This window comes from Paramacrobiotus metropolitanus, unplaced genomic scaffold (genome assembly GCF_019649055.1).
Source record: "Paramacrobiotus metropolitanus isolate TYO unplaced genomic scaffold, Prichtersi_v1.0 Parri_scaffold0000032, whole genome shotgun sequence".
Taxonomy (NCBI): Eukaryota; Metazoa; Tardigrada; class Eutardigrada; order Parachela; family Macrobiotidae; genus Paramacrobiotus; species Paramacrobiotus metropolitanus.
Genome location: NW_026570252.1, coordinates 137181 through 161923, shown reverse-complemented (window position 1 = coordinate 161923; position 24743 = coordinate 137181). Strand labels below are relative to the sequence as shown.

Sequence of the window (24743 nt, the reverse complement as noted above, 5' to 3'; positions counted from 1 at the left end):
TTTCTTCTGGAAATATCCACTCCTCGCCTTCGTCATTCTGCACCACCTAAAGATGCCATGAAATATAGCAGAACGTCGGTGGGGGTTTCAGTGGGGGTGACAAAGTTCAAATGATTTGCTACTGTATTACAAAAGCATTCAACAAACGTATTCTTTTAACAGTCAAAAAACGTTTGATGATAGTTACGCTTACCGCGAGATTAGGATGCAACTGTCCATCGTCCGCAACGTAGGTCTCAAAGTCAAAAAATAAAAACTGGGCATCGGAAAACTGCATCTTTCGAAACGGACCCAAAGTCTTTGGTTTCATGTAGCATCGATGATCCCCTATGACATGTTCTCGACAGGTCTTGCAAAACATCTCGCCGCAACGATGAATGGCTCCCGGTTTTCTTCTCATCGTGGAATAAACTGATCCGCATTGGTTGCACAATTTTACGGTACTGCAAATGCTACGTCGATTGCGAAACAACATCTCTGTGCCGGGACCCAGCTTATGGTGATCAAAGCAAGACTGTCCATAAAATTGCCGATTGCAATCAGTGCAGGCGATCATGTTCGAGGTGTCCATTAAACAACTTGGACGCAGGCACTGATTACACTGTCCCGCGCAACGGTGATTTCTTCGGTCGTTGTACCCTTTGTTGCACTCAAAACACCAATAGCCACGGTTGAAGAAAGCCGTCATAGAGGTCAACACGTCAAAATGGCGATTATGGAACAATAGGCAGATATGCTTCTTCTCAGGTTTTCCGCTGTATACTATACTGTTGGCTTGCATGGTGCTAACGATAACAACCTGATAACCAGGAAGTACCTTTTCAAAAGCCGTGACATCCGCGAGCGTGTATTCCCGGATAGGTAGGCCAGCATCTTCAATCAGCTCCTTCGACAGCGCAAGGATTTTCTCTTTCCTTTGGCAATGTGTCTGGCGTAATCCTCCCGACCATCCGCAAAGGCTTTACCGATTACCAGCGCGCGGGCCATACAAATCTCGTCGTCGTTGTTGACCAAGATGACCGACCTCATCTTCTTCAGCTTCTGGTACAATAACAACGGGACGTCCCGGACACATCGACCAGACGGAATCTCCGTATGCTCCACGGAAACCGCAAACGAATCATCAATGATCAACTCTTGATGCGAATTGAGGACCTTCGATATTTCCGCCATCCAACGCTGCACGGTCAGCTGTGATCGCAAAGTCGGGGGCGTCCAGATAGGAAAGGACAAATGTGCCGACTCCACCGATACACGAACATATTGGTGATCTGCGATTCCCTCCAAAACAGTTGCAAGAATATAATCCAATACAGCCACTATCACAGCAGGTGCTTCGATGAAACTGATAGCGTCCAAATCATGCACGCTAACCATAAACCACTTGAAACGCATATTGTGTGTCTTCGAAAACCGGTGCCCTTTAGCCTCGACAGCAACATGTTCGGCCACTTGAAAATTCTCAGGGATACCACCTCCCACTTGAGGCTCATTAAATACCCAGTCATTCATACCGGCCAACTCGGCAGCATCAACCATGTCCTCATGCGATAAGACCATTGCCTCATCATCAAAGACCCAGTCGTCTAAGGCCGCTAAAGCCGCCGCATCAACAAGGTCATCTTCCGATAACTCGTAATCCATATTTTTTAAGAGTAAAAAAAATCCGACGAAACGAAATAGTGAACACTGAATTTGCACAAATGCAGATTTTGAAAGTCAGAAAATTACTAGAGCGAAATTTCAACTGTCAGAATTTAACTTTGAGTGATTTATGGATCATCGGATTTTATACCGCGAAAAGCGTCGATTTGCATACCAGCCTCCTATGCAAACTACACAATTTTATTCACACTGGACACGTACGAGTTCAGAAGTACGATTCATAACCAGGAAGTGAAAACAAGGAAGTAAACAAACGAAACATAGTAAAAAAACAAACAAAAAATAGCATCCGCCAGCATTCCTGTGGGGGTTCCGGTGGGGGTAATGGAAAACAACAAGAATAACAAAACAATACTAAAAGCCACACTAATTCAACATAATGACGTCGTCATCGTCTTCGTCCTGGTGGTCGCTGGCGTCCATGTCCGGTTCGGAAGCCGAATCCGAAATATGATCCACATCATCGTCGGACAGTAGCCATGTGCTATCTGCAAGAATTGCCGAAAAAAAATTTTTGCAAACGAAAGCTGGAACAATAACGTTAGTAGAACCAGTTACCTGAATCGGCCATCGACACATCGTCGTCTTCCTCCTCGTCGCCCTTCTCCGACCCTGATTCAAAATACCTAAAATTACAAGAGTAAATCACTTTATAAAACACAATTAAAAATTAATTCATCACAGAGACAAGGAATATCCTCACCGCTCATTTCTGCATCGCTGTCGCAATCGGTCTCTCCACCGTCTCCGTCCCAGTGCATAACCTGCGGCACGGCGTCGTAGAGCTGGCAGTGGTGGGTGCGGTTCACGCTGTTGTAGCCAAGGTCCACTGTGTGGAGGGCCGGCAAGTCCTTCAATGGCTTCAGAATGTCGTGACTGCTGATCCCGTTGTTCGCCAAAGTGAGCCGCTTCAGGTTCGGTGTCGCGGTTGCCAGCAACTCGAAATGGGGAGTGTCCGGGTTGTATCCCAGCTGGTTATCGTTAAGCTGCAGTTGGGTCAGTTGGGGCAGCGGTGGCAGTCCAAGAACCGACTTCACTCCACAGGCATTGGCCGACAGGCAACGCAGATCAGTGAAACGCTGCAGCGGTATATCACGAAAATCACTAAAAGGGAACTCATCCAAGATGATGGTCTTGGCATCGCTGGGCTCGTCGGCCAGGTACGCAAACAGGTTAATAGAAGTATAAATAGGAGAGCGGAACATTATGCAGATAATGTGCAAAACAGTGTACAGCGACAACAAGTACAATACTACACACACTCAACAAGTGCACAATAATTTGTAGGTATTACACAATAATTAACAGTTATTATGAATAAACGTACAGTGTACATTGCGTTATATATGTAGTCTGTCCTGTGCAAAATAGCTCAGTTCGGTAGACAAAGACAATTGCCACGATTTGCATAGGAGCCGTTGCATAGGAGGCTCGTATGCAATAATCGGATAGCAAGTAACTGCATGCAAGCGGTGGTTGGTCGCCGTGTATGCTAACTGCCACCCGCACGCTGCTACGCCACCCGCACACCGTATCCCACCATACGCAGGACTGCACCCATAGACATTTTCCCAATTATATGGGCTACAGTCCTGCGTAGGATGGGCGTTTTCTATTGGCTACGGGTCCTGAGTGCTGCTCGTTATACACCGGCAATACCATGGTTTGTTGGTGGGCGTTGATGTGATGCCTCACTATTCTCACTTACAGTCCAAATACCATATTGCACCCCGCCCTGTATCGATTAGCGTCCAATCTCACATCATCCAACGGTCCTGGATCCGTTGATTTTCTGCCTGACTCTTGGCAACGTACGCAGTTGTGTGCATAGGTGTGCACCGGCTCTGCAAAACAAGGAATAACAACCAAGTCATGCTGGTCAGGACTTCTACAGGCACACAAACCCCCCCGCCAAAAATACCAATGAGAATTTAAACGCGATTCCAAACACTGCCATTGTGGCTTCATTTCTACTTTAACTACGGTGTTTTCTCGTGCCAACTTGGACCAACTTTTCGTTGGAACGTATTTTTGCGAGCGATGCTCGTCCCTGTACATATTGCAAATAAAATTTAGATCTACTCTAGCAGAATCTCTATTCCTTCGGGTCGTAATATGCTTTCTTTTCCCTTCATTGCAGGTGTTCGAAGGTTCGACTGTGTTCGAAGACAGGTGCTCCATTCGACTGGCATCACAAGAAATCGAATATTCGGCACATTATATGTCGTCCCATCTCCCAGCGACTCGTAATCCTTGCGATTTACTACAGATGGCGACCAACGTGCTGATACTTGTTAGTAAGAACTGCCAACGCGAACCATGCCTGCCCTATGATCGCCGACATCTCTGTCCTACCGAATTCTCTATCCTTATGAGTCTCTAACAACTTCTCACGATATCTCACTAGAGACGCTTTACATTTGGTGAAGACCATTTTGCCGCGAACGAATGCTGTGACAAAATTAAGAGGTACTCCGATTGTACCTGTGATTGCTAAAGACTTTGTGACCTCTTGCGTAACGTCCCCGCATCGGACAGAGGCAATTATGGCAATATTTTGCGTTTTGGCATTATCACTGCCGTTTATCTATTATTATTTCTTGATTATTTTAGCAATTATTTGTTTTTCTTGAACATCTGGTAATTTTCCACTGTTGACGTTCCCGACTCGATAATGGTTAAATTATTACGAGTATCTAGATGCTGTTCGTAACCGGGTTAAAGATAATAAGTTAACCACCGGTAACCGTATGCAGTATAAAGGCAAATTCCTGTCTGATTCTTTCACGGAGCTGGAGAGCGCTAAACCACAGTACAACTATTGTGTAATTGTGTGGTTTGGTCAAACCAAGCGAAATATCGTACAAATTCTGTGCGGCCAAATTGCCTTTGTTTTGGCCAAATCAACCAGCGATCTGTCCGTCCAGGCGTACGAAGACTAAGTGAGTTTACTGCAACTGTAGCTAAGGGCTCCGGGGCCAATTTGGACTCGCTTAACGACAGCCGTAGGACAATGCTGAAGAAACCCTGGAATTGGCCATTAAAGAACAAATCTGGAAGATAAGGCTGATCCTATTGTTGGGTTATTGTCTTGTACGTACTGAATAAGCGGGTAACCAGTTTTTACTACTAAGTCGGTAAAATTTCCAACAAAAACGCTTTCTCAATTAGGATGGAGTTGTGAGACCAGGATCACTAGCGTTCACGTCAGTGGCGCTACGCCTGTGGCGCTACGCCTTAGGATTACGTGTCTGTGCTGTGTCTCTTCTGATTGGCTTGCGTTTTGATAGTGGGCGCGGCATAGCACGTGCTGCACGGTGTTGCGCACTGTTGAACGGGCTCTACGTTTTACGATCGAGCTGTGCCGATCACTTGTTGATTTCTGTTGTGCAGACTTTCAATATTATTAAAAGTCAGCGATTTACGGTGCGACGTTTGTGTTTCCGCATAGCTCGCGATCCATATCGTATCGCTCGCTTCCACGGGATAGATTCTGTTTCTGTCTCCGTATCTGGATCACAGTTGGATCTAGCATTAGATGGTAGCAGAGCCGACAGCGGTTCTCTGATGTGAATTGATTTGATTTGACTTGTCAGGCAAAGTTGGCCTGTTATTCGCTGTGACCAGTAAGGCACAGGTCTGTACGGACAGCAAAGCGCAACACCACAAGCGGTGCAATTTCCTCCATTGGACGCGGATTTCCAGCTTTGGTTTTCGGTACAGTGTCTTCAGCGAAGACCTGTGCTGTTCCACTGCTGTGCAAGAGTGCAAGAGTTCAGTCGTCAGCGTTCCTCGGTGTAGAGTCTTCAGCGAAGACCTACACTGGTGTCGCTGATACTCGGCAAGGATTCAGCGAATCCTAAGCCGTGGGCCACAAGCGGCGAAGCGCTAAAAGGGGCGCACGGGAAAAGACCAGATCAGACTCCTCCAAACTGGAGTAGAGCACTACTACTGTTGCTACGGCAGTCAGCCGGCACAGTAGCATTCGAAAAGCGGGCGGCACAACCGCTACGGAAAAGCGGCAGCGCGGGAACGGACAGTGGAGAAAAAATTGGATCATCTGGATCGTTTTTCCCGTGGAACGGACGGTTAACAGGTAGAAAACCGTTATTAATTACGGGATTGGTTACATGGTAAAATTCTCATTTTTCATTGGTCCGTACTGAGCTGAGCGTAGAAGTAGGCGGAGTTTTGCACACGGCGCGCATGTCTGGCCGTTGACCGTGACGTCAGGCAGATAAAAATTTTAAACGGATTAACGTGATTGGTCAGTTATCTGAGCCGTGATTGGTCGAAATTCGAACTGAATAATTTGAGCTAGCGGACCAATAGGAACGAAGTAAACAACGTAAATGGGTATTTTCCGTTGAACTCGAACTGTAATGGGAAATTTGATCTGAGATGAGATAATTGAGACGGAAAGTGACCCTTTGAGTTTAGACAAAGGAAAAGTGACCTTTGATTGAATTGAGCTAGAAAGTGACCTTTAACTGGAATCGAGCCGGAAAGAGACCTTTTGACAGAAATCGAGTTGGAAAGTGACCTTTCGAGTTGAGTTGAGTCGGAAAGTGACCTTTAGGACCAGAACGTGACCTTTGACTTTGAAAAGTGACCTTTACTGAAAAGCTGGAATTGACCAAATTGATCTATTTAAGTGACCTTTATGATCTAAAACTGACGAACGGTGACCTTTATCGAAGTGAAATTGAACTGAATAGTGGTACAGCGATATCAGCAGCTGTAGGATTTCATTCGCTAACGTGTTCCAAACTGTAAAAGCTGTTTCGAAGTTTTGTCCGAAAGTGACCTTTTAGGGCAAATCTCTCGAACTTTTTTATCAAAAAGTGACCTTTAAACGGGACTTAGTCGAAATTTTTCAGTCGAAAAGTGACCTTTAATAAGCACTTAGAAAAATTTCGGAGGTACAGAGTGACCTTTATGAAAATTGAATAAACCATACAATAACTTGTGTGTGAGAACAATTGACAGGAGCGTCCAAGTTATCCGATCAACATGGACAAAGACCAAGAGGAACCAACATCCAACAGCAGTCAGGGAAGCAAAAGCTCTCGAAGCTCACAGCAAGGTGCACCAAATCCGTACAAAAAAGATTTGTACCCGTACTCGCGTCCGGTTGGACACGAGCGGAACACTCGAGCGCCCAAGGCATTCGAGAAGAAGGACTCACGAGGCTCTAATAGCACGTATCAGAAGGCGCTCGAGGCGGTCGCCAACCAGGAAAGTTCAAGTGACGACCAGAAGAACACTCCCGCGTCTGTGGCGGGAAGTGATCCGATGAACCAGAAAAAGGTCACCGGGGAGGAAATGCCCACAGGGAAAGGAGTGGAACCAGTTGGAGCATCACAGCTGGATGCTACCATTAGCGGAACAAACGAGCAGGATAAAAACGTGAACCTGACTCGAATGGAAATGGATAAGACAAAGGTCACAGAAATGGAATTGGCTGAACTGGGATTGGATGACCTTTCACTGCACGATAAGACTGTCGGTGATGACCTTTGGGCAACTCCGATGGTCTCAGACGAATCGAACGAGTCATACTTTACGGATGACGAAGCGACGATGAATATGTCCTTCCAGACCGCGATGAAAGAAGCTGATCGTGCTGAAGGGATGACACCGTTTAAGGACATACCCGAGCACCTTATTGAAAGGACACAAACGGGAAAGGTCATCAACGTACGACCGCCGTCACCGAATAGTCCCACGTCAACTCTGAAGAGGCGCGTGAAGGATTTGGAAGATGAACTCCACAATAAGGAAGATCAGACGGCGAGACGAAAACAGGAATATCAAGAGAGACTGACATCGCTTGAGACCCGGCTATTTGAGTTGGAACAACAACGGGGATACTTGGAGAATACAGCAGAAGAATGGAAGGTGAAATATGAAAAGCAAAGGGAACTGGCCGAGGAGTATCTGAAAATGGTAGATGACAGAGAAATGGAAGGTCATCTTGCAGTCAGTGACCTTAATGAAAGCATGTCAGAGGAATCAGCAGAAAGGTCACGGCACTTGGCCGAATTGAAGGACGAGTGTGACCAGTTGCGTCAAAAAGTCACTGAAGCTGAAACTAAACGGGACGAGTACGCGACCAAATTCGCAGAGGTCACACAACGGTTGACAACATTGGCAACGGAGACGTTCAAACTAAGGAATGACCTGAAGCTACGGGAGGAGGCTGTCAGTACTCTGCAACTCGAATCGAAAGGTCATCAGGAACGGGCGGACGAAGCTGAGAAGTTGCGCAATGATGCAATCAAAGCGATGCGAGAGGCAAGAGACATTACAGCTACTGAAGGAGAACGCCTGAAAGAAGATATCAAAAAGGTCAACCAGGAGAACGAAAAGGTCACAGAAGACATTGAAAAGGTCACTAAGGAAGGACTCAAATGGCAGAAGGAAGCACGGCGACTGGACACAATGGTCACAACATTGGAGTTGAAGGACAAAGAGTGGCAACAACAGGTCGCTCAAAAGAGTCAGGAAATTGCAAAGCTGAACACTGACCTCGTCGAGATGACCACCACAGCATTGGCAAAAGATGATGAGTTGATCGCGATCAAGGATCAGTTGAGATCAGCCGCTGGGCAGTATCAGCAACTCGAAAATGAAACGAGTGAGCTGGTCGAGCACATCAAAAAGATGGAACGGGAAAATGAAAAGGTCACCCAGCAGGAGTCTTTTAAACTGCAGGAACACTTACGAAAGGTCAACCTGGAAAATTCTGATCTAAAGAGAGAAAGAGAAGAACTTCAACTGAGAACTAAACGATTGGAAGATGAGAACAAGGCGCTCCAGACGTCTAACAAGCACAAAGATGAACAACTCCTACAATACGGAGTTAAAACGGCAACAGTGGAGTCCCCCCCGCCCAGTTACAGCAAGGCGCATGAAACGGGCACGGGCAAAAGTTTCCACTTTGAAATGCCACTACGAACCGGTACCGGTAAAGGAAGCGTAAAAGCAGAACGAGAAGGTGAAAAGGGCAAAGAAGACAAAGAGCCACCTTCGGAAAGTTACCCGCATATGAGCCGAGGTGACCCTTCACAATTTCCTCCGCACATCGAAACAAATGTGTTCATCGATGAAGGACGACGGGACAGACCCCCCAGCCGGCAGGAACGTCCAAGGAAATCCCGTTATGGAAAGACGAGACGAAATCAAAGTGATGACGGAAGTAGCGAAGAAGATGATGACCAAAGAGCAGAAAATACAGCGGTGCAATTGACAAAAGCACTCAACTCGATGGCCAGGAAAACACCACTCATGACCTTTGACGGCAGTCGTGACACAGAGTGAGTGGGTGGACACGATTGGTGAAAGAAACCCAAAGGACTTATCAGTTGACGGACGACCAAATCATGATTGAGATAGCCAGTGCAGTGAAAGGTCCTGCAAAAACATGGTTTGAAGGAGAAAAGGACATCGCAGCAGAAGATGGAATCGAATACTCAATAACAGAGTGGATGGACAAATTCAAAGACGAATACGGTGATCGAGATGAAGAAGTCTTAGGCTTACGTGAGGCCTATGCAAGGAAATTTGAACTCGGGAAAGAATCGCTTGACCAGTACTACCAGGCGATGATGCGCTTCAAGGCAAAAAGAATCATCACTGAGAAGCAAGCAGTCGGCTTCCTAATTGAAGGGTGCAGAGGGGATAACGAACTCTACAAGGCATTGCGCATACAGAAGTGCAAGACGCCAACGGACGTGAAGGACTTCTTCCGACATTGGGCAACGGGAGAGGAAAAGTACAAGGCGCCAAAAGGTCAACGAAACCAGGATTACGTGACAATCCGGTCTGGACAAGTCGAAAATGTGCCGCAACAGAGAATGGCAGCTGCGCCAGTCCAGCAGCCGGTCGAATACCGCAGAGAGGCTCCGGTGCAAGAGGTCACCAAAGAAGTGACCTTTATTGACAGTCAGACGGGACAGCCACTTACGTATGCAATGGTAGCTGCGATACAGGCGGCGGCTCAAGTGAGACCAATACCTCAGAATGTGATTCCACCAGCACCACAGAACGTGGCCCCCATGAATGTCGGGTTACCACAACAGGGAGTGGGTAATGGAAACTTCGGCGGAAATGGAAACTGGAATGGAGGTCAGGGGAACTTCCAGAATCAGGGACGAGGTCAAGGTCAAGGAAACTTCAGAGGGAATCAACAGCAAAATCAAGGGTCACGAACCGAATTCAAGTTCCAGATGATTGATGGATGGGTGGCGAACAACGTGCAGATGTGCCAGTACTGTATGTACGGCAACCATCAGACACAGGGGTGCAAGTTCGCCAACACACCACCAGAACAGAACCCGAATCTGTTTGCCTTTAACGAGTGGCAACGCCTCCGAGCTATAGGTGGCTGGCGCCCAGCGGTCGCAAACGGATATGACCTCATCACCCAATGGTACCAACACAAAGCAAACTTCCAAAACCAACAAGGGAATGGAAACGGCAACTATGGAAATGGAAATGGCGGTGGCCAGAACGGTGGCTACGGCCGTGGTGGCTTCGGCCGCGGCGGCTTCAGAGGAAGAAACAGAGGCTTCGGCCGCGGAAATTTCAGAGGAGGCCAGAACAATGGAGGCGGCCAAGGTAACTACCAACAGGGTGGTGGCCAATACAACAATGGCAACGGACAGAATCTTAACCCGGCAAACGATATCGGACAACAACAAGGAAATGTGCAAGGAAATTTGCTAGGCGTGCAACAAGGTGGGGCGCCGGTTCAGGGAAACGGGCAAGATCAGTAGGCACCGGTGAGCCTACTGATCGACCCGACCCTAAACCACCGGATAAAAGGGAAAGGTCACCACTGCAGAATGGTACTGCAGTGAACGTGACCACTGCAACGGCTATATGGATGCCGTCAGCGAAAAAGCAAAATGGACCGGCTATATGGATGCCGCAACCACAAGAAACGGCTAGATGGATGCCGCCACAGCAAAGAGAAACGGCTATATGGATGCCGTCATCGCAAAGAGATAATGGAACGGTTATAGGGATACCGTCACAAAGTGAAAGGTCACCGCAGAATGGCACTGCGAGTGGAGATGTTCAAGTGGACAAAAGGTCACCGCAGAATGGTACTGCGAGTGGAAACGCGCAACGGGACCAAAGGTCACCGCAGAATGGTACTGCGAGTGGAAATTGTCGTGACGGTAGCGCGACACTGCAAAAAGTGCAGCAAAATCAAAGGTCACCGTACTGCAGCGAAGAAGTGTTAGCGCAACGACGCGCACAACGAAATGCAAAGATTCAACAGGCGCTCCTGAATCAGAAGAAACCGCAGAACGACACTGCGCAAGAGGAAAACGAACAGCACGCAAAATTCCGAAAATTTTTGGCAGAAAACGACAAGGCGAATGAGCCAAGCTGCGATTGTTACGGGGAACCAAAGCCAAAGTTTTGGAATTGTTCAGAAGACGAAGAAGAGAAGCGAATAAGGCAAGAATGGATTAAGCAGAATATCACCGTCATTAGTAAAGATGAAAGGTCAATTTCTGTTGGAGAAATCCAAGTGAAAGGTCAAGGAGCGAATGCGAATGCGAAAGGTCACGGCGACAGCGTCGTGTTAAAAGGTCAAGAAACAGACTTGACACTGCGAACAGCGCAGCAAAAGAATAGCGAACTGGCACAACAGGACTCCGAAGACTCACTTGTAGATGCAATAACGCTGCAACGGAAGGAAATCTGGCAAAAAGTGGCCTACAGACCGAATGGGAATCACGGGATGTGGATACCCGTAACGCCGAAGGCAAAGCAGAAAGCGAAAATGTCACAAGAGGACTACTGGGACATGCAACAGTTGCGAACGCAATGTGAAAGAAAGCGACTAGAAGAGTTGGTTACCGGGAAACCAGCGCAAGGGTCACCGAACCCAGTCCCAGCATTCAACGCAGAGGAATATAAGAAGACATGCGCCGACTGGAATTATTCACGTAATGCTCCGCCACAGGATAAACCGCCGAATTACGGAGAAAAAGTCCCCTTACAAAAGCTGACAAACGGCGGATTTGTCATGAAGCGCAACGAAAGGTCACAGGACTTAGCGCAAAATGAACAGAAAGAATGGTCAAACGAGATGGCGCAAATGCAACAGAGTGGCGCAGTTGAAAGGTCACGGGACTTATCGGAGGCACTGCAAAAGGATACCAATGACAAGTCACCAGCCCGAACAGACGGGATGTCTTCGCAAATCGACCCGACGAAAACGAACAACGAGGTGTCTGCAAAGGTGATTGAGTGGATGACCGAAAAGGGATATAATATGGTCACATATGAAAGGTCACCAGAGGAGATGAGAGATGGTGAAGAAGACGAATTGAAGCGAGCTGACCAAATAACAAGTGAAGTCATTGAGAAGCTGAGAGATAAACGAAATGAAAACCGTAAAGAGGAATTGATCCATCAGACGATAAATGAAGTGACTAAAGGTCACATGGATAGCACAAAAGCAAATGAGCAAGTGCAGAATGTGGAAAAGGTCACCGGTGATAAAATGGCTACAGAGAAGCGAACAAGTAAAGAAAAGCCGCGAAAATATTACGATGTTCGGACTAACGTTCCACATAGGATCGATAAGCTGAGCGAGATACTGAAAGGTCATAGCACTCCAGCAAAAGGACAAGTGCTCCCCGATATGGATCCGGGACCAGTATCGCTCATCCCCGTGAAATGTAAGATTCATACACTGAAGATTCAGAACGGAAAATTGCCCAAGAGAATTGAAGCATACACACATGAAGTGAAAGTGGGAGACATAAAGGTCAACGCAATGTTGGACACCGGCGCTGAGACGTCGCTGATCAGCAAACCGTTTTGCGAGAAGAATGGACTTCATATGCTCCCATTGCCACCAGATAGACTGGTGAAGATTAACGGAATTAGCGGAACGTCAGGATTCCTGGTGACGCACTACTGCGTAGCACCAGTGACCTTACGAAAGAAGACAAGCGAACATTCTTTCTACGTCCGACCGAAGTGTGACGACGTACAAGTCTTACTGGGATTTGACTTCTTGGAAAAGAAATTTGTACTAATGGATAACGAAGGTGAAGAAGAGAAAGAAGATGACCCAAAACCAATCGCTAAAGTTCAAGTCGGAAAGGTCACCGAACTTGTAAAACAGACGGGAAATGCTCAAATGGTTAATAAAACGCTAATCCCAGTACCAGAGGCACCGGGAAACGAAAAGAAAAAGACGACGCGAAAAGAATTGTCACCATTTGAGCAGTTGCAAATGATTCAGCAGGAGATCGAAAACACGTTAAATCGGACAATGCTGACACAAAAGGGAAGAGAAAAGGTCATCCCAGTACCAGAGGCACAGGGAATGACGAGAGTGCAGCAGAACGAGATTAGCCAACGGATAATCCCGGTACCAGAGGCACCGGAGAAGATTAGCGAAAGCGTAAATGTCAAAAAAGTCAACGAAAGGAAAAAGGAACCACTCGCGCCAGACACGGATGAGGCGATCGTATTTCTCCCGGACGGGAGAAGTATGATCGCAGATGACTGTAAGCAAGGAGACACAGAAAAAGGTGTTGAAAAAGCTATCCCAGTACCAGAGGCACTGGAAATAAAGACGGCTAAAGTGGGGAAGGATAAAAAGAGTGAAAGGTTACGGGTTTTGAAGCGAATAACTGAAGAGGAACAGATGTTTACAAGTGAAATCCGCGACCGGGCACTCGAACAGTTGAAAGGTCACCGAAAAAACAAAGAACCAGAGGTCATCGTAATATCCTCTGAGGATAAAAGCGTGACTCCAATCGAATGTGAGGAAGATACCACAGTACACGAACAGCTGAAACCTCAAGCGAGTACATTAACTCCAGAAGAACGAGCCGGGAGTTGTCACCACGGTTACTTTGAGGATCCGTGCAGAGTGCAACCACAATGGGAATGCACGGAATGTTGCGAAAATGCCTCCCAAGATGACCTTTCAGAATGGCCAAGATGTAATGCCGCATTAGCAGACCTTAAAGGTCATGCCCAGAAGGAAGTGAAAAGCATCATGCGGACAAACGAAATGTGGAAACCACACATCGAACGGTATCATTGGAATAGATATCGAACGTGGTTGTCATGCGTGGAAAGTTTTATAATCGGAAGAGGCAGATGGCTAAACCATTGGTTGCAACGTGTGGAGAAAGGAATCCAAGATCCTCTCGATCCGGTAGCAACCGAAAAGAGATTTGAAAGAGAGATAGAAGAGATGACCGAAGAAGGAGAAATGTGGGAAGAAGCGAGAGTTGACCTTTTCTGGGACTTCCGTGTGAACCACATGTATAAAGGCGAAGGGAGAACGATCATCTTCCCGGCAGGACTCGGTACACCTGTCTACGAATCACTTGAAGTGTACTACAACGCGTTAAAAGAGGGAAACGAAAAAGCATTCGAGAAATATTGGAAGAAATTCGAGGAAGAAATCCCCAAATTTGACGTAAAAGAAATGCGAGAACTACAGGTAACCCGGAAAAGAAGGTTACCGGGATTAATGCAAAAGAAAAAGGTGACCTTTGCACCAGAACCAGATGGAGTGGACTACCCCGAACGAGGCGGTGATACATGGTGCATGTATGAAACGATTCCGAATGATGAATGGGTCACCGAAGAACTGATGGCAAACTGCATTTTCGTTGGTCCTAAACGACCTAAAGGTTACGAAACAGTTCAACAGGATGAAGCCAATAAAGGGACTGTCAAAGAAGCAGAGAAAGAGGAACCAGTCCAAGAGATAGCCGAAGAACAATCGAATGAAACGGAAGAAAGTTCAAAGTCGGCTTTCGACATTGCACAGATGTTAACGGACAGAGGTGAAATGTGGAAGAAGTTTAAAGAGGAAGTTGAACGAATATCGAATGAACAGCAAAACCCAGCAACTGAGGCAAAAAACGGGGAAAGGTCACTCGATAACGGTGAGGAATGTCCGCCGGTCGAGTTGACCGAAAAGCCATTAACGAGCCTTGAAAACATAAATGAACTGGAAAAGTCAAAATCGGACGAAGAAAGGTCAAACTCCGACCAATCAGAAAGGTCACCAACGAGAATTCGAGTAGCAAGGAGTCACCCAAGAGTCGCCGCACGAAATGGACGAAAGGCAAAAGAAGGGGACAAACCTCTGCTCAAAAATTCGAAAGCGAAAAAACTTAGCGATTCGCGGGAAAACGAAAGTGACCTTTCATCAGAAGACGAAGGAGTTGATGAGCGTCGCTGTCAGGAAATTCAAGCCGTACATCGATTATGCCGAATTTACCGTAAGGACGGATCATCAGGCGCTGACTAACTTGCTGAGGTCAGAGACGAATAAAGTTTGGATGAACCCGCGTCTGACGAGATGGGCAATGGCATTACAAGGTCACCAGTTCAAAATCGAATACAAACCGGGAAAATACTGCGAGAACGCGGATGCATTATCAAGAGCGCCAATCGAAGGCCCGACGTGTCAAGAAGAAGAATTTGATGAGATTCCAAACTTCGAGGATTACAAGAAGGAATTTGACACGAAAGAACCACAAACGAAATCGGTCAGCTGTTCCTACAGATGGTGGAACAACGAGAAAAACGATTAAAGGTCACTTCAGCTACGGCGAACGAGTCGGCTGAAAACGAAGTCCAAGTGAACCGAGTTAAAAGCTGGTTGCCCGCCGTTAGTGACTTAAAGGTAACCGGACTTGGCGCGGAACCCCAACTGCCGAATGGAAAGGTCACGGGACTTGATGAAACAGCGGAGAATAGAGATGACCTTTGGGAAACGGACAAAGTTGCACAAGCGTTGAACGAGTGTCCGATCAAACTGCTGAGATTCCCAAAAGAGATGAAAAAGAGATACAAACCGTTACCACGTTGCAAGGTCATTAAAGATTGGAATGAACTCAGTACAGCGACAGTTCGTATCGTTAACTTGCAAGGAGACGAAGAAGACGAAGATGATTCAAATTTGCAGTTGAGGAATAAACAGTTGAAAGATCCCCATCTGGCAATGATTATAGATGAATTGGAACATCTACCAGACGCGGAAACAAGATCGAAATTTGAAGTGCATTACCAGTTGTGGAATGGTATATTATACCGAGTAAAGGATAAAAATGGAAAACTTGAAAGGTCATATGTCGTACCGTTGTCAATGCGAAGAGCGATAATCCACGCATTGCATGATGAGAAAGCAGCAGGCCATTTGGGATTTGAAAAGACATTATCAGCGATCAGACTCCGATATTATTGGGATCGAATGAGTACTGACGTAAAGAATTACATACTCGCTTGTCAAGGATGTCAATTTCGTAAAACACCGAGGAAATGCCCACCCGGTAAATTGCAAGAGATAAAGGTCGGACATCCGTTCTTCCGAGTGTACGCTGATCTGAAAGGACCGTTGTTACCGACGAAGAAACGTGGATACAAGTACATAGCGGTATTTATCGACCAACTGACGAAATATGTGATTGCGGTACCGATGAAAACAGCAACGGCTAAAGAATTCGCGAAAGTGTTTGTAAAGCACGTGATACTGGTACACGGAGCACCGCACATCCTACATACGGATCGCGGACGACACTTTACAGCTGAAGTATTGGCTAAGGTCACCAATGTGTTTAAGATTAAACACACATTTGGAACGGCGTATCATCCGGAAGGTCAAGGCCAAGTTGAAAGACAGATGCAAACGATTGCGGATGGCCTGGCACAGTACCTGAAAGCGGGAAACGAAAGAAAGTTCAATAAGTACCTTCCATATGTTATTTCGGCAATGAACAGAGTCGTGCACGCCACAACTGGATATTCAGCATACTATATGCTACACGGCAGAGAAATGACAATGCCGGAGGATGTAGTCACAAAAACGAATATCCCAGACGATTATGGGACTCCAGATGAATGGGTGGAGACCATGAAAAGGAACCTGACCTTTGCAGAAGAAGTGGCGAAATGCAATATCAAAGATGCATACGAGAAGAATGCGGAAATTTACAATAAGAAGAAATCGGAGCCGAACTTCAAAGTGGGCGACCTCGTACTGATACGATTACCAAAGGACACGAAACAAGGGAAGAAAGAAAACCAGTCGGACTTTAAGTCGAAATACGATAAAGTGTGGAAGATTCTGAGTTTCCCGCGAACAAACGAAGCTGAGGTTATTGAGCAGAACCCTAAGAAGGAAGCAGACTTAAAGGTGGTCTCGATCGACCGATTAAAGCTGTGGCATCCGCCATTACCTGAGGAGAAAGATTCGCAAAAAGTATCAGAGCGTACCTCGAATTTTTTCGAACCACCTCTGCTACCTGAAGTAGAACAAGGAACAGAGCGTACTCAAAAAGACTCGGCAGAATCTTTTTTCGAACCACCTCTGCTTCCCGAAACGGAGAAAGCTAACGGAAAAGAAAATCAATCAGAGCGGAGCCCGAAAAATGACTCAGTCACACAACAAAAGCCATTTTTCGAACCACGCACTCTGCTACCTGATATGCGTGGAGATAACCGACGAAGAAGAGAGGAAGACCCAGGAAAGAAGACAAAGATTTCGAGACAGCAGTTACAAAAAAGTTGAACGCAGAAGCTGGAAATTTGGCAGAAAGGTCACCAGCTTTCGGAGAAGAAATCGAAGTAGCAGGACGCGCTTCGCAAAAGGATTTCGAACCGAATCAAAAGCCTTTTTCCGAACCACGTACTGCTACCGGAGACAAAGATGACCTTTTGAAACAGCAAGTTGGCGCTGGAATATCAGAGCGCGATCTGAATTTTTTCGAACCACGCACTGCTACCGGAGATAAGAATGACCTTTCGAAACGGCGAACTGGCGCTGAGATATCAGAGCGCGATTCGAGTTTTTTCGAACCACGCACTGCTACCGGCAATGAAAACGACCTCATAAGAAAGAGAAAAGAGGAAATAGAGGCGGTCAAATCAAAAGCTGAACAATTGGGCCGCGATATAGCGAAAGCAATTAATGAGCGAAATGTCAAGCAGAAGAAGAAGAAACCAACTCCTACGGAACTGCTAACCCAAAAAGGCGAACCTGTGGACGCAGCCGAGCAAGACCTTCTTGATCGGATAACTAAAGGACGCGAAGACAAATAACCCACATAAATATGAATAAGTGGTTCGATTCACTAAAAACAGAAGTTCGGAAGGTGTAAAGGTAATACGAAGTACACCAGCCAATCGTTATCGTTTTCGTTGATAGTGGAAAGGTCACCAAACTCTGACGAAAAGTCATCAAAAATGTTAAAAGGTCAAAAGGTCATCGAAATGGACACCAGAAAGGTCATCATGGATGAAAAGTCAACAGGAAGGTCCTCCAGTCGAAAGGTCATCAGACTCGGACTGAATCATTCGCGAGAAGCGAATGGTTATCGAAAGGTCAAGATACTCCGACCGAAATTCAAATGGAACAACGAAAAGGTCACGAAAGTCCGGAATCTTTAGAAATTGTCGTCCAGTCGAAAGGTCATCGGACTCTGACTGAAGTACAAATGGAGGGCACACGTCGATTGAAGCAAAAGCGGAAGAAGAGAAAGGTCAATCGAAAGGGTGAGAGACTCCGGCAGAAATCCAAAAAGATCAGCCAAAAGGTCACGAAAGATCTTGATCAGCAAAATGAAAGGTCATCAGACGAGATTGTGAAGCCAGATCACCGAAAACCATAAGGTCAAGTGACCATTGACCCAAAGGTCAAGCGCAAATGAACTTAAAAGTTAGATGCCAAATGAACCAAGTGTCAAGTGAAAGGTCAAGTGACAGACCGAGTGAAAGGTCACGGGATTTTGACAGAAAAAGGCGAACAGCCTAAAGGTCAAGAGACGTCTGGAACCGTAGAGAAGGAAGTGCAACCTAAAGGTCAAGAGAGTTCCGTGTCTACGAAACTACCGAAAGGTCACGAGACTGAAAGAAGGTGGGAAAGAAAAGGTCATGCTCCCCATGGAAAAAGCTGCAGCAGATGCAGAAGCGGACTACGCGCGACAGGTGGTTCAAAAAATCGTTGTTTACACTATTGAAACAGGCTTCAGCGACGGAGAAACCGAAAGGTCAGGAGATCCCACTAACGACCGAAAAACCAAAAGGTCACGAGACTTAGCCGCAAAAAGAGAAGACTGACGAACCGAAATCGACTCAGTCTTCGTTTGGATCATTGGCGAGATAGACAATCGATGAGAAACGAACCAACGGACTCGGCATTCCCCCAGAAACCGGAAACGTGCGGTACACCAGCGAAATGAAAAATGCTGCCGGAGCACAACAAAATGCGTGGAGAATGGTCATAACCAATGCGACAATGGACAATATATGTCGATTAAATGGAACGACATGACCTTTTGAGTTACAAGGCTGTCAACTTAGAACTGGAAGAACTTTCTACTTGAATAATGGCGAACAGATCAGAAACAGTTGAATGTTAATTAGTTATCGCTGGAGAACTGGTGGAAACGTCAAAAACGTGAAAGGTCACCGTGTTAGAATGAGACGATTGAACTGAAAAATAGCACGGGAAAGGTCATCACGTTAAAGTAACGAAAGGTCATCAGAATCAGAATTGAATGCGAAAGTCTCAGTTCAGTACGGTATAGCCTAACTAGGCGCAATGGTAAAGTATAAAGGTCACGTAACATATTACTGAAACCGCGTTCGTGTACTTGTTGTTTTCAGCGTTTATAGCACAGAATCGAAAGGATAAAGAAATCATGTGGAGCATCTATTGGGGTTTAAATTGATTCGGTCTATAAAGCCGGCCCCAAGGGAGTAGTTACGGCAGTTAGCCGGCTCTCCTCCTTAAGCGATTCAGTGTTATAAATGTACAAGAGAAACTACGGTAATCAAGCCGGATCTCTTGAAGACGGAAGTGGGCCACAAGCGGCGAAAAAGAGAAAGACAACAGGTGGAATATTGATGAGGTTAACTTAATGCGGCAACCAGCCGGCCTCATTAGAGTTGTTACGGTAAATTGTGCCGGCACTCTAGTTAAGCGATTCAGTGACAAAATCGAAACGAGAAAACCTACGGTAACCAAGCCGGATTTCTCGTAATAACGTAAGCCACAAGCGGCGAACAAGAGTAAAAGATTAAATGTGGAAATTTCATGGGGTAAACTTAATGCGGTAACTAGCCGGCCCCATCAGAGATGTTACGGTAAACTTGCCGGCACTCTGGCCGCTCGAGGCATACTGAAGTTGGATGTGCGACGGAAAGGTCAAACTGCAAGTTTTACCAGGGAGGCAAGCGAAGAAGTGCTTGAAGGCCGCAGAAAATTGGCTAAGTTCCTCCATGACCTTTAATGGAAATTTGAAGAAAAGTCGGATGACCTTTGGGATCATTACCGCCCAAAAGATTCATCGTATCGGAATTCAAGTCGCATGACCTTTGGGACCATTAACCCAAAATGAGTCGCACATCTCAACGGATCATCTCAACAAAGGATGACCTTTACCAGGGAGGAAGCGAACTACGCTTGTCTTAAAGACGTCCCTCCATGACCTTTATGGATCTCATTTGAAGTCGTACAATTGATACGCACCTTATTCCAAAGATGAAGCAGTATTCCTAAGTCGTACTTGATACGCACCTGATTCTCAAGCGGATTGTGATGAAGTCGCAGGTTTGCTCAACGGAGCGGAATGGATTAAAAGTGCGGAAAACGGTGGACAGGACCTGTGACCTTTGCGAGTCAGAAATGGAGGATCCTAGTCTACATTTGATTAATACTTTTGTTGATCTGTTACTGTTGATCTGTACCTAATGATTTAATAGTATTTTTATAATTGGATCTCTTTATTTCACATTGTATTAAATGGAATTGTGCCTTTACGGAATTGATGTGATAAAATGGATTAAGAGAATTTGATGTTTTTGAGCACGCACAGACACTGGCGACCGTCGTCTTCTCGTGGATTCGGGAGTGTGTCCAGCCTCACAGGAGCTCGGCATCCCCCCAGAGGCATGTGAGACCAGGATCACTAGCGTTCACGTCAGTGGCGCTACGCCTTAGGATTACGTGTCTGTGCTGTGTCTCTTCTGATTGGCTTGCGTTTTGATAGTGGGCGCGGCATAGCACGTGCTGCACGGTGTTGCGCACTGTTGAACGGGCTCTACGTTTTACGATCGAGCTGTGCCGATCACTTGTTGATTTCTGTTGTGCAGACTTTCAATATTATTAAAAGTCAGCGATTTACGGTGCGACGTTTGTGTTTCCGCATAGCTCGCGATCCATATCGTATCGCTCGCTTCCACGGGATAGATTCTGTTTCTGTCTCCGTATCTGGATCACAGTTGGATCTAGCATTAGAGAGTGTTGAAAACGGCTGTGTCGGATTAGGATAAAGCTCGGTGAATTTTGACAAATGGCTGATTAGTGCGGATCCGCTGATCGGTCGTAAATGCTCAAGGATTGCCTAAGGGAGTGAAAAAAGGAGTGACCGGGCAGCATTTTAAATATCGCGCTACCCTGGATCTTGCATGTCCCTGTAATTATTAATTAGGTCCATATACAATACGTGGAATCACCTTGTTGAACCTGCATAAACCGGTTTGTACAATCCTACTACCTATTCGTTGTCATTTACAGAAGGCTGTAATTTGTATTTTAAAGAATGCTGCCAACGATATAATATTAGTTGTAGAATAGATGGCAGCGCTTAGCTGATGATGCCTAGCTTGACATTAATTCTATCAACAACACCGTAATACTAAGCACAATTTCATTAACGTTGCTGTGTATTGTTAAATATCATATGAAATGCATCACCGGCTTTATTTTCGCAAGTACGTGCGGATATGTCGTAGCCAGTAATTATTGACTAGATAAATAGTAAATAAACTATTATTTACAGTCCAAATTATTTAGGTGACCACTCCGTACACACCCTTTCACACCTTTTCACTCCGTACACAACCTTTTGCACTCCCTTTCATTCCGTGCACAACCTTTTTGCGCACTACCATTCACTCGGTGCACTACCAAACTTTATATATGTTTATACATATTATACTTAAATACTTGTAATCTACATTACTACAGAAAAGCAAAACTACAAAAAAATATTGGCAAGCGAAAACTGAAATATACAAGTGTTACGGAGCAGTTCTTGCGGAGATTAGGGCGGAAAACGCTGCTGTTTAAAATCAAAAAAACGGTCGAGATTGCGCGTTTTACGCGTTGGCGTTCGCGGCAGAGATTGCCCTGCATGGAAACTACCCCGCGGCAACTTCTTACACAGGGAGGGACCTACGAAACTGGGTCAAAAACTCCTTTAAAGGCGGCGCTGTCCAAACCCTGCGAAGAAAAACCGGCACAAGGGCGCCCAGAATTATTCTTTCACGGAAATTTGATTTTGTAACTGCCTATGATGCTTTGAAATATGCAACAATAACTACTGTTAACGAAGAAACGGCAGTTCCAGAAATAACTCGGCTGTAAAAAAATTAAAAAAATTTAAAGGTTGTGTACGGAATGAAAGGTAGCGCAAAAAGGTGGTGGACAGAATGAAAGGGACTGCAAAAGGTTGTGTACGGAGTGAAAGGGTGTGTACGGGGTGGTCACCAATTATTTATTAATTAAACAAGGCATTATTTTAAAAAATAACAATTACGAGTATTATAAGCAAGTGTAATTTATATATGAAAATCCATGTGTTATTATGGGGACAATGGCGACCGCTCGTGATGGAAAGTGCGATTTTCGAGCGGAATCTATTACGTTTTTCAGTTTTTCTTGTGTGTTTATTGGCTGAAATCCGAAATAACGCCGAACTAGTTCGTTTTGCTTCTGCAGTCTGTTGCATCAGAGTGATAATTATTGTACCGGCAAAAGAAAAACCCTGAGATTTCATGGCCCGGGTGCTTACAAACGCCGCGAGCGCGCTGGAAAAGGTAATCGTACCTGGTGCACAGGGCTGCCAAAATAATAACAATAATTATTATTATAAAAATTATTATTATTATTGTGACTGGTTCGTTACGTTTTAACGTGATCCACATGTACCTTACTCTACTTAACCATAGTCGTTTTCGGAACTCTTACTGTTTATGGCTGTACGCGTCAAATATCCTAAGAAAAGTGAGCTGCACTTATAAATATTTTTCTCATTAAAGAACCAGAAACGATATTTTATACAGATACAGTATCTGTTTCACACTGTTTCGTGCTTATTGGTTAAGCATGAGCTAGCATTTTTAGGAAGCTAGTTATGGGACCAAAATCGCGCATTGCTTATAGCTGTGAAGGAGACCTTATTTCTTCCTCATGCAGGCTTATTTCGATATAATTTATGGCGAAACATTCAAAAATCGAGGGTATTCCTGCCATGATTAAGTATTTTTGCTCTGCACAGACAGCACAATTACCCTGTTTACCTGTTGATGCAGTTCTTTAACTTAATTTCGCAGAAAGCCCCTGCAATTAATTGCAGCACATCAGTACCAATAATGCATGTCACATTATTCAACCAATCTTTAATCCGACAAAGCAGCACAACATAATTCACGACCAAATAAGTACTAGACCCGAAATGGCGGTGCATGGCTCTTTAAATATGGTTACACTAGCAACGGTTCTAGGGTATTGCCAGTCAAGCCTCGCGGCACATTCTGCGCTTTTTTCACTTATTATTCTCCGAAAGCTTTATAAAAGCAGAAGCGACTTCCCGGTACACCATTCTGCCAATCGATGTATTCTTTGAACACCAGTTGGTCGTGGTAATCGAAAAGATTTCTGCCGCTCTCTGAACATTTGGATCAAAGCACAGGACTTCTTCGGTTTCCCTTCCATATAAACATCATGACAGCTTCTCACACGACCTCCAATGCGCGTAAATTTAATTTTCTGGAGAACATCCATGGCGGTTTGGCGGCGGTACCGAGACAGTCGTTCAAGACTAATCTCCAGGTAAGCAAGTTTCTGGGTAGAATTTCTAACACAAAATGTTTTTCGAGTTAGGATCTTTTCCGCATTTTTAGGCTTGCGAAAACATTAATCAAACGGTGATAAAAGGCATCACACCACGTTCCCACGCGTTCCACAGCCCAGCGCCAACTGAAAACTATCCCAGAAAGGTCAAGAATTTGGATGTTAAAGAGTGGATTGCCTTCCTACCGGAAAACCAGCAAATGAAAGATAACCCGTGAGAACGATACCATGTGTCAATTATCATTTAACAAATTCGTAGAGACAGGCACGGCTTTAGCGACGTACGCTTTCAATGCTCAACTTTTCTTTCAAGGGGTTTCTGACCAGCTAAGGGCCCTGTTTTTTCAGGTTTACCGTGTTTCCCAGCGATCACCCACCGAATGATGGGAAGCGTAACAGCATCACCATTGGCAGCTTTAGACCTCATGCCGCGCCTGCTGGGTGACTGGGTCGTGAATGTAGACTAAGCAGCTAACAGGCTCTGTAATCCAAAAGTGCTTTCCGGTGCTAATATTCAGCTAACGCAACGCTGATAATTGTGATTTATTTTGGCTAGATCATTTGTGATGCCTGTTACGTTATTCGCATAAAATCATCCCATTAAATTCCGATTTTCTTTGGGCCATATTACTTCGGAATTCCTGGCTTTTAGTACCGTAGTTCAACAAACAGCCGCATGATTTCTACTATAGGAAAATTTGGCTACGCATTTTATAAATAACTTTAAAGAAGCGAAACTGATTAACGTAATCCACCGCTTCCAGCTCAGATACTGCTGATGTCGGATAGCCTGGTGGAGTGCGTTGAGGCTTGAATGTGTTTTATTTATAGCGCTGCTATTACGGTTGTGTGGCATGCAACTACCTGCAAGCATCGGCCTTGAAGTTACCTGTTTTATTTTACCTACATTTTTACTGCAATTTACCTTATGCATCTGTAATCTAGATAGCAGCGCTGAAATGAAGCGCGGCAAGCTTTACTGCTCTTTAAACTGTCTGTTGTTCTACAAGAGGGAGGGGTCACGTGCCAATGTACCCCCGCCCCTTAAGTTCGCCACTGTACACCCGTAAACACATAGTGTTAGCCATGATAAACGTCTGATTCTTAACGTAGGCATTTTTAGTGTGTCTGTACTAAGTTGGTATGAGTACAT

At 45.5% G+C, this 24743-nt stretch overlaps 3 protein-coding genes across 3 annotated transcripts; 2 read left to right on the top strand and 1 right to left on the bottom strand.

The window, feature by feature from the left end:
* Positions 1-2031: 2031 nt before the first annotated feature.
* Positions 2032-2870, bottom strand: LOC129588888 (acidic leucine-rich nuclear phosphoprotein 32 family member B-like). Its single transcript, XM_055483304.1, has 3 exons — positions 2361-2870; positions 2224-2260; positions 2032-2153 (listed from the first exon to the last, which is right to left on the bottom strand). The coding sequence occupies exons 1-3, from the start codon at positions 2868-2870 to the stop codon at positions 2032-2034; spliced, it is 669 nt and encodes a 222-aa protein (XP_055339279.1).
* A 3808-nt stretch (positions 2871-6678) lies between these two features.
* Positions 6679-8988, top strand: LOC129588887 (golgin subfamily A member 6-like protein 22). The gene has a single exon (XM_055483303.1). It carries the CDS (start codon positions 6679-6681, stop codon positions 8986-8988), a length of 2310 nt encoding a protein of 769 aa, XP_055339278.1.
* An 11853-nt stretch (positions 8989-20841) lies between these two features.
* Positions 20842-24532, top strand: LOC129588952 (uncharacterized). The gene is made up of 4 exons (XM_055483385.1): positions 20842-21211; positions 23242-23569; positions 23641-23804; positions 23939-24532. Exons 2-4 carry the CDS (start codon positions 23462-23464, stop codon positions 24033-24035), a joined length of 369 nt encoding a protein of 122 aa, XP_055339360.1. The 5' UTR covers positions 20842-21211; positions 23242-23461; the 3' UTR covers positions 24036-24532.
* Positions 24533-24743: the final 211 nt, after the last annotated feature.

Coding starts and splice junctions, on each gene's coding strand:
- LOC129588888 (XM_055483304.1), bottom strand. CDS start 2,870: ATGTTCCGCTCTCCTATTTATACTTCTATTAACCTGTTTGCGTACCTG. Junction 2,261..2,360: donor CAGAAATGAGCGGTGAGGAT/ATTCCTTGTCTC, acceptor GAGAAGGGCGAC/GAGGAGGAAGACGACGATGT. Junction 2,154..2,223: donor TGTGTCGATGGCCGATTCAG/GTAACTGGTTCT, acceptor CAATTCTTGCAG/ATAGCACATGGCTACTGTCC.
- LOC129588887 (XM_055483303.1), top strand. CDS start 6,679: ATGGACAAAGACCAAGAGGAACCAACATCCAACAGCAGTCAGGGAAGC.
- LOC129588952 (XM_055483385.1), top strand. CDS start 23,462: ATGACAGCTTCTCACACGACCTCCAATGCGCGTAAATTTAATTTTCTG. Junction 23,570..23,640: donor CGTTCAAGACTAATCTCCAG/GTAAGCAAGTTT, acceptor CCGCATTTTTAG/GCTTGCGAAAACATTAATCA. Junction 23,805..23,938: donor CAGCAAATGAAAGATAACCC/GTGAGAACGATA, acceptor CTGTTTTTTCAG/GTTTACCGTGTTTCCCAGCG.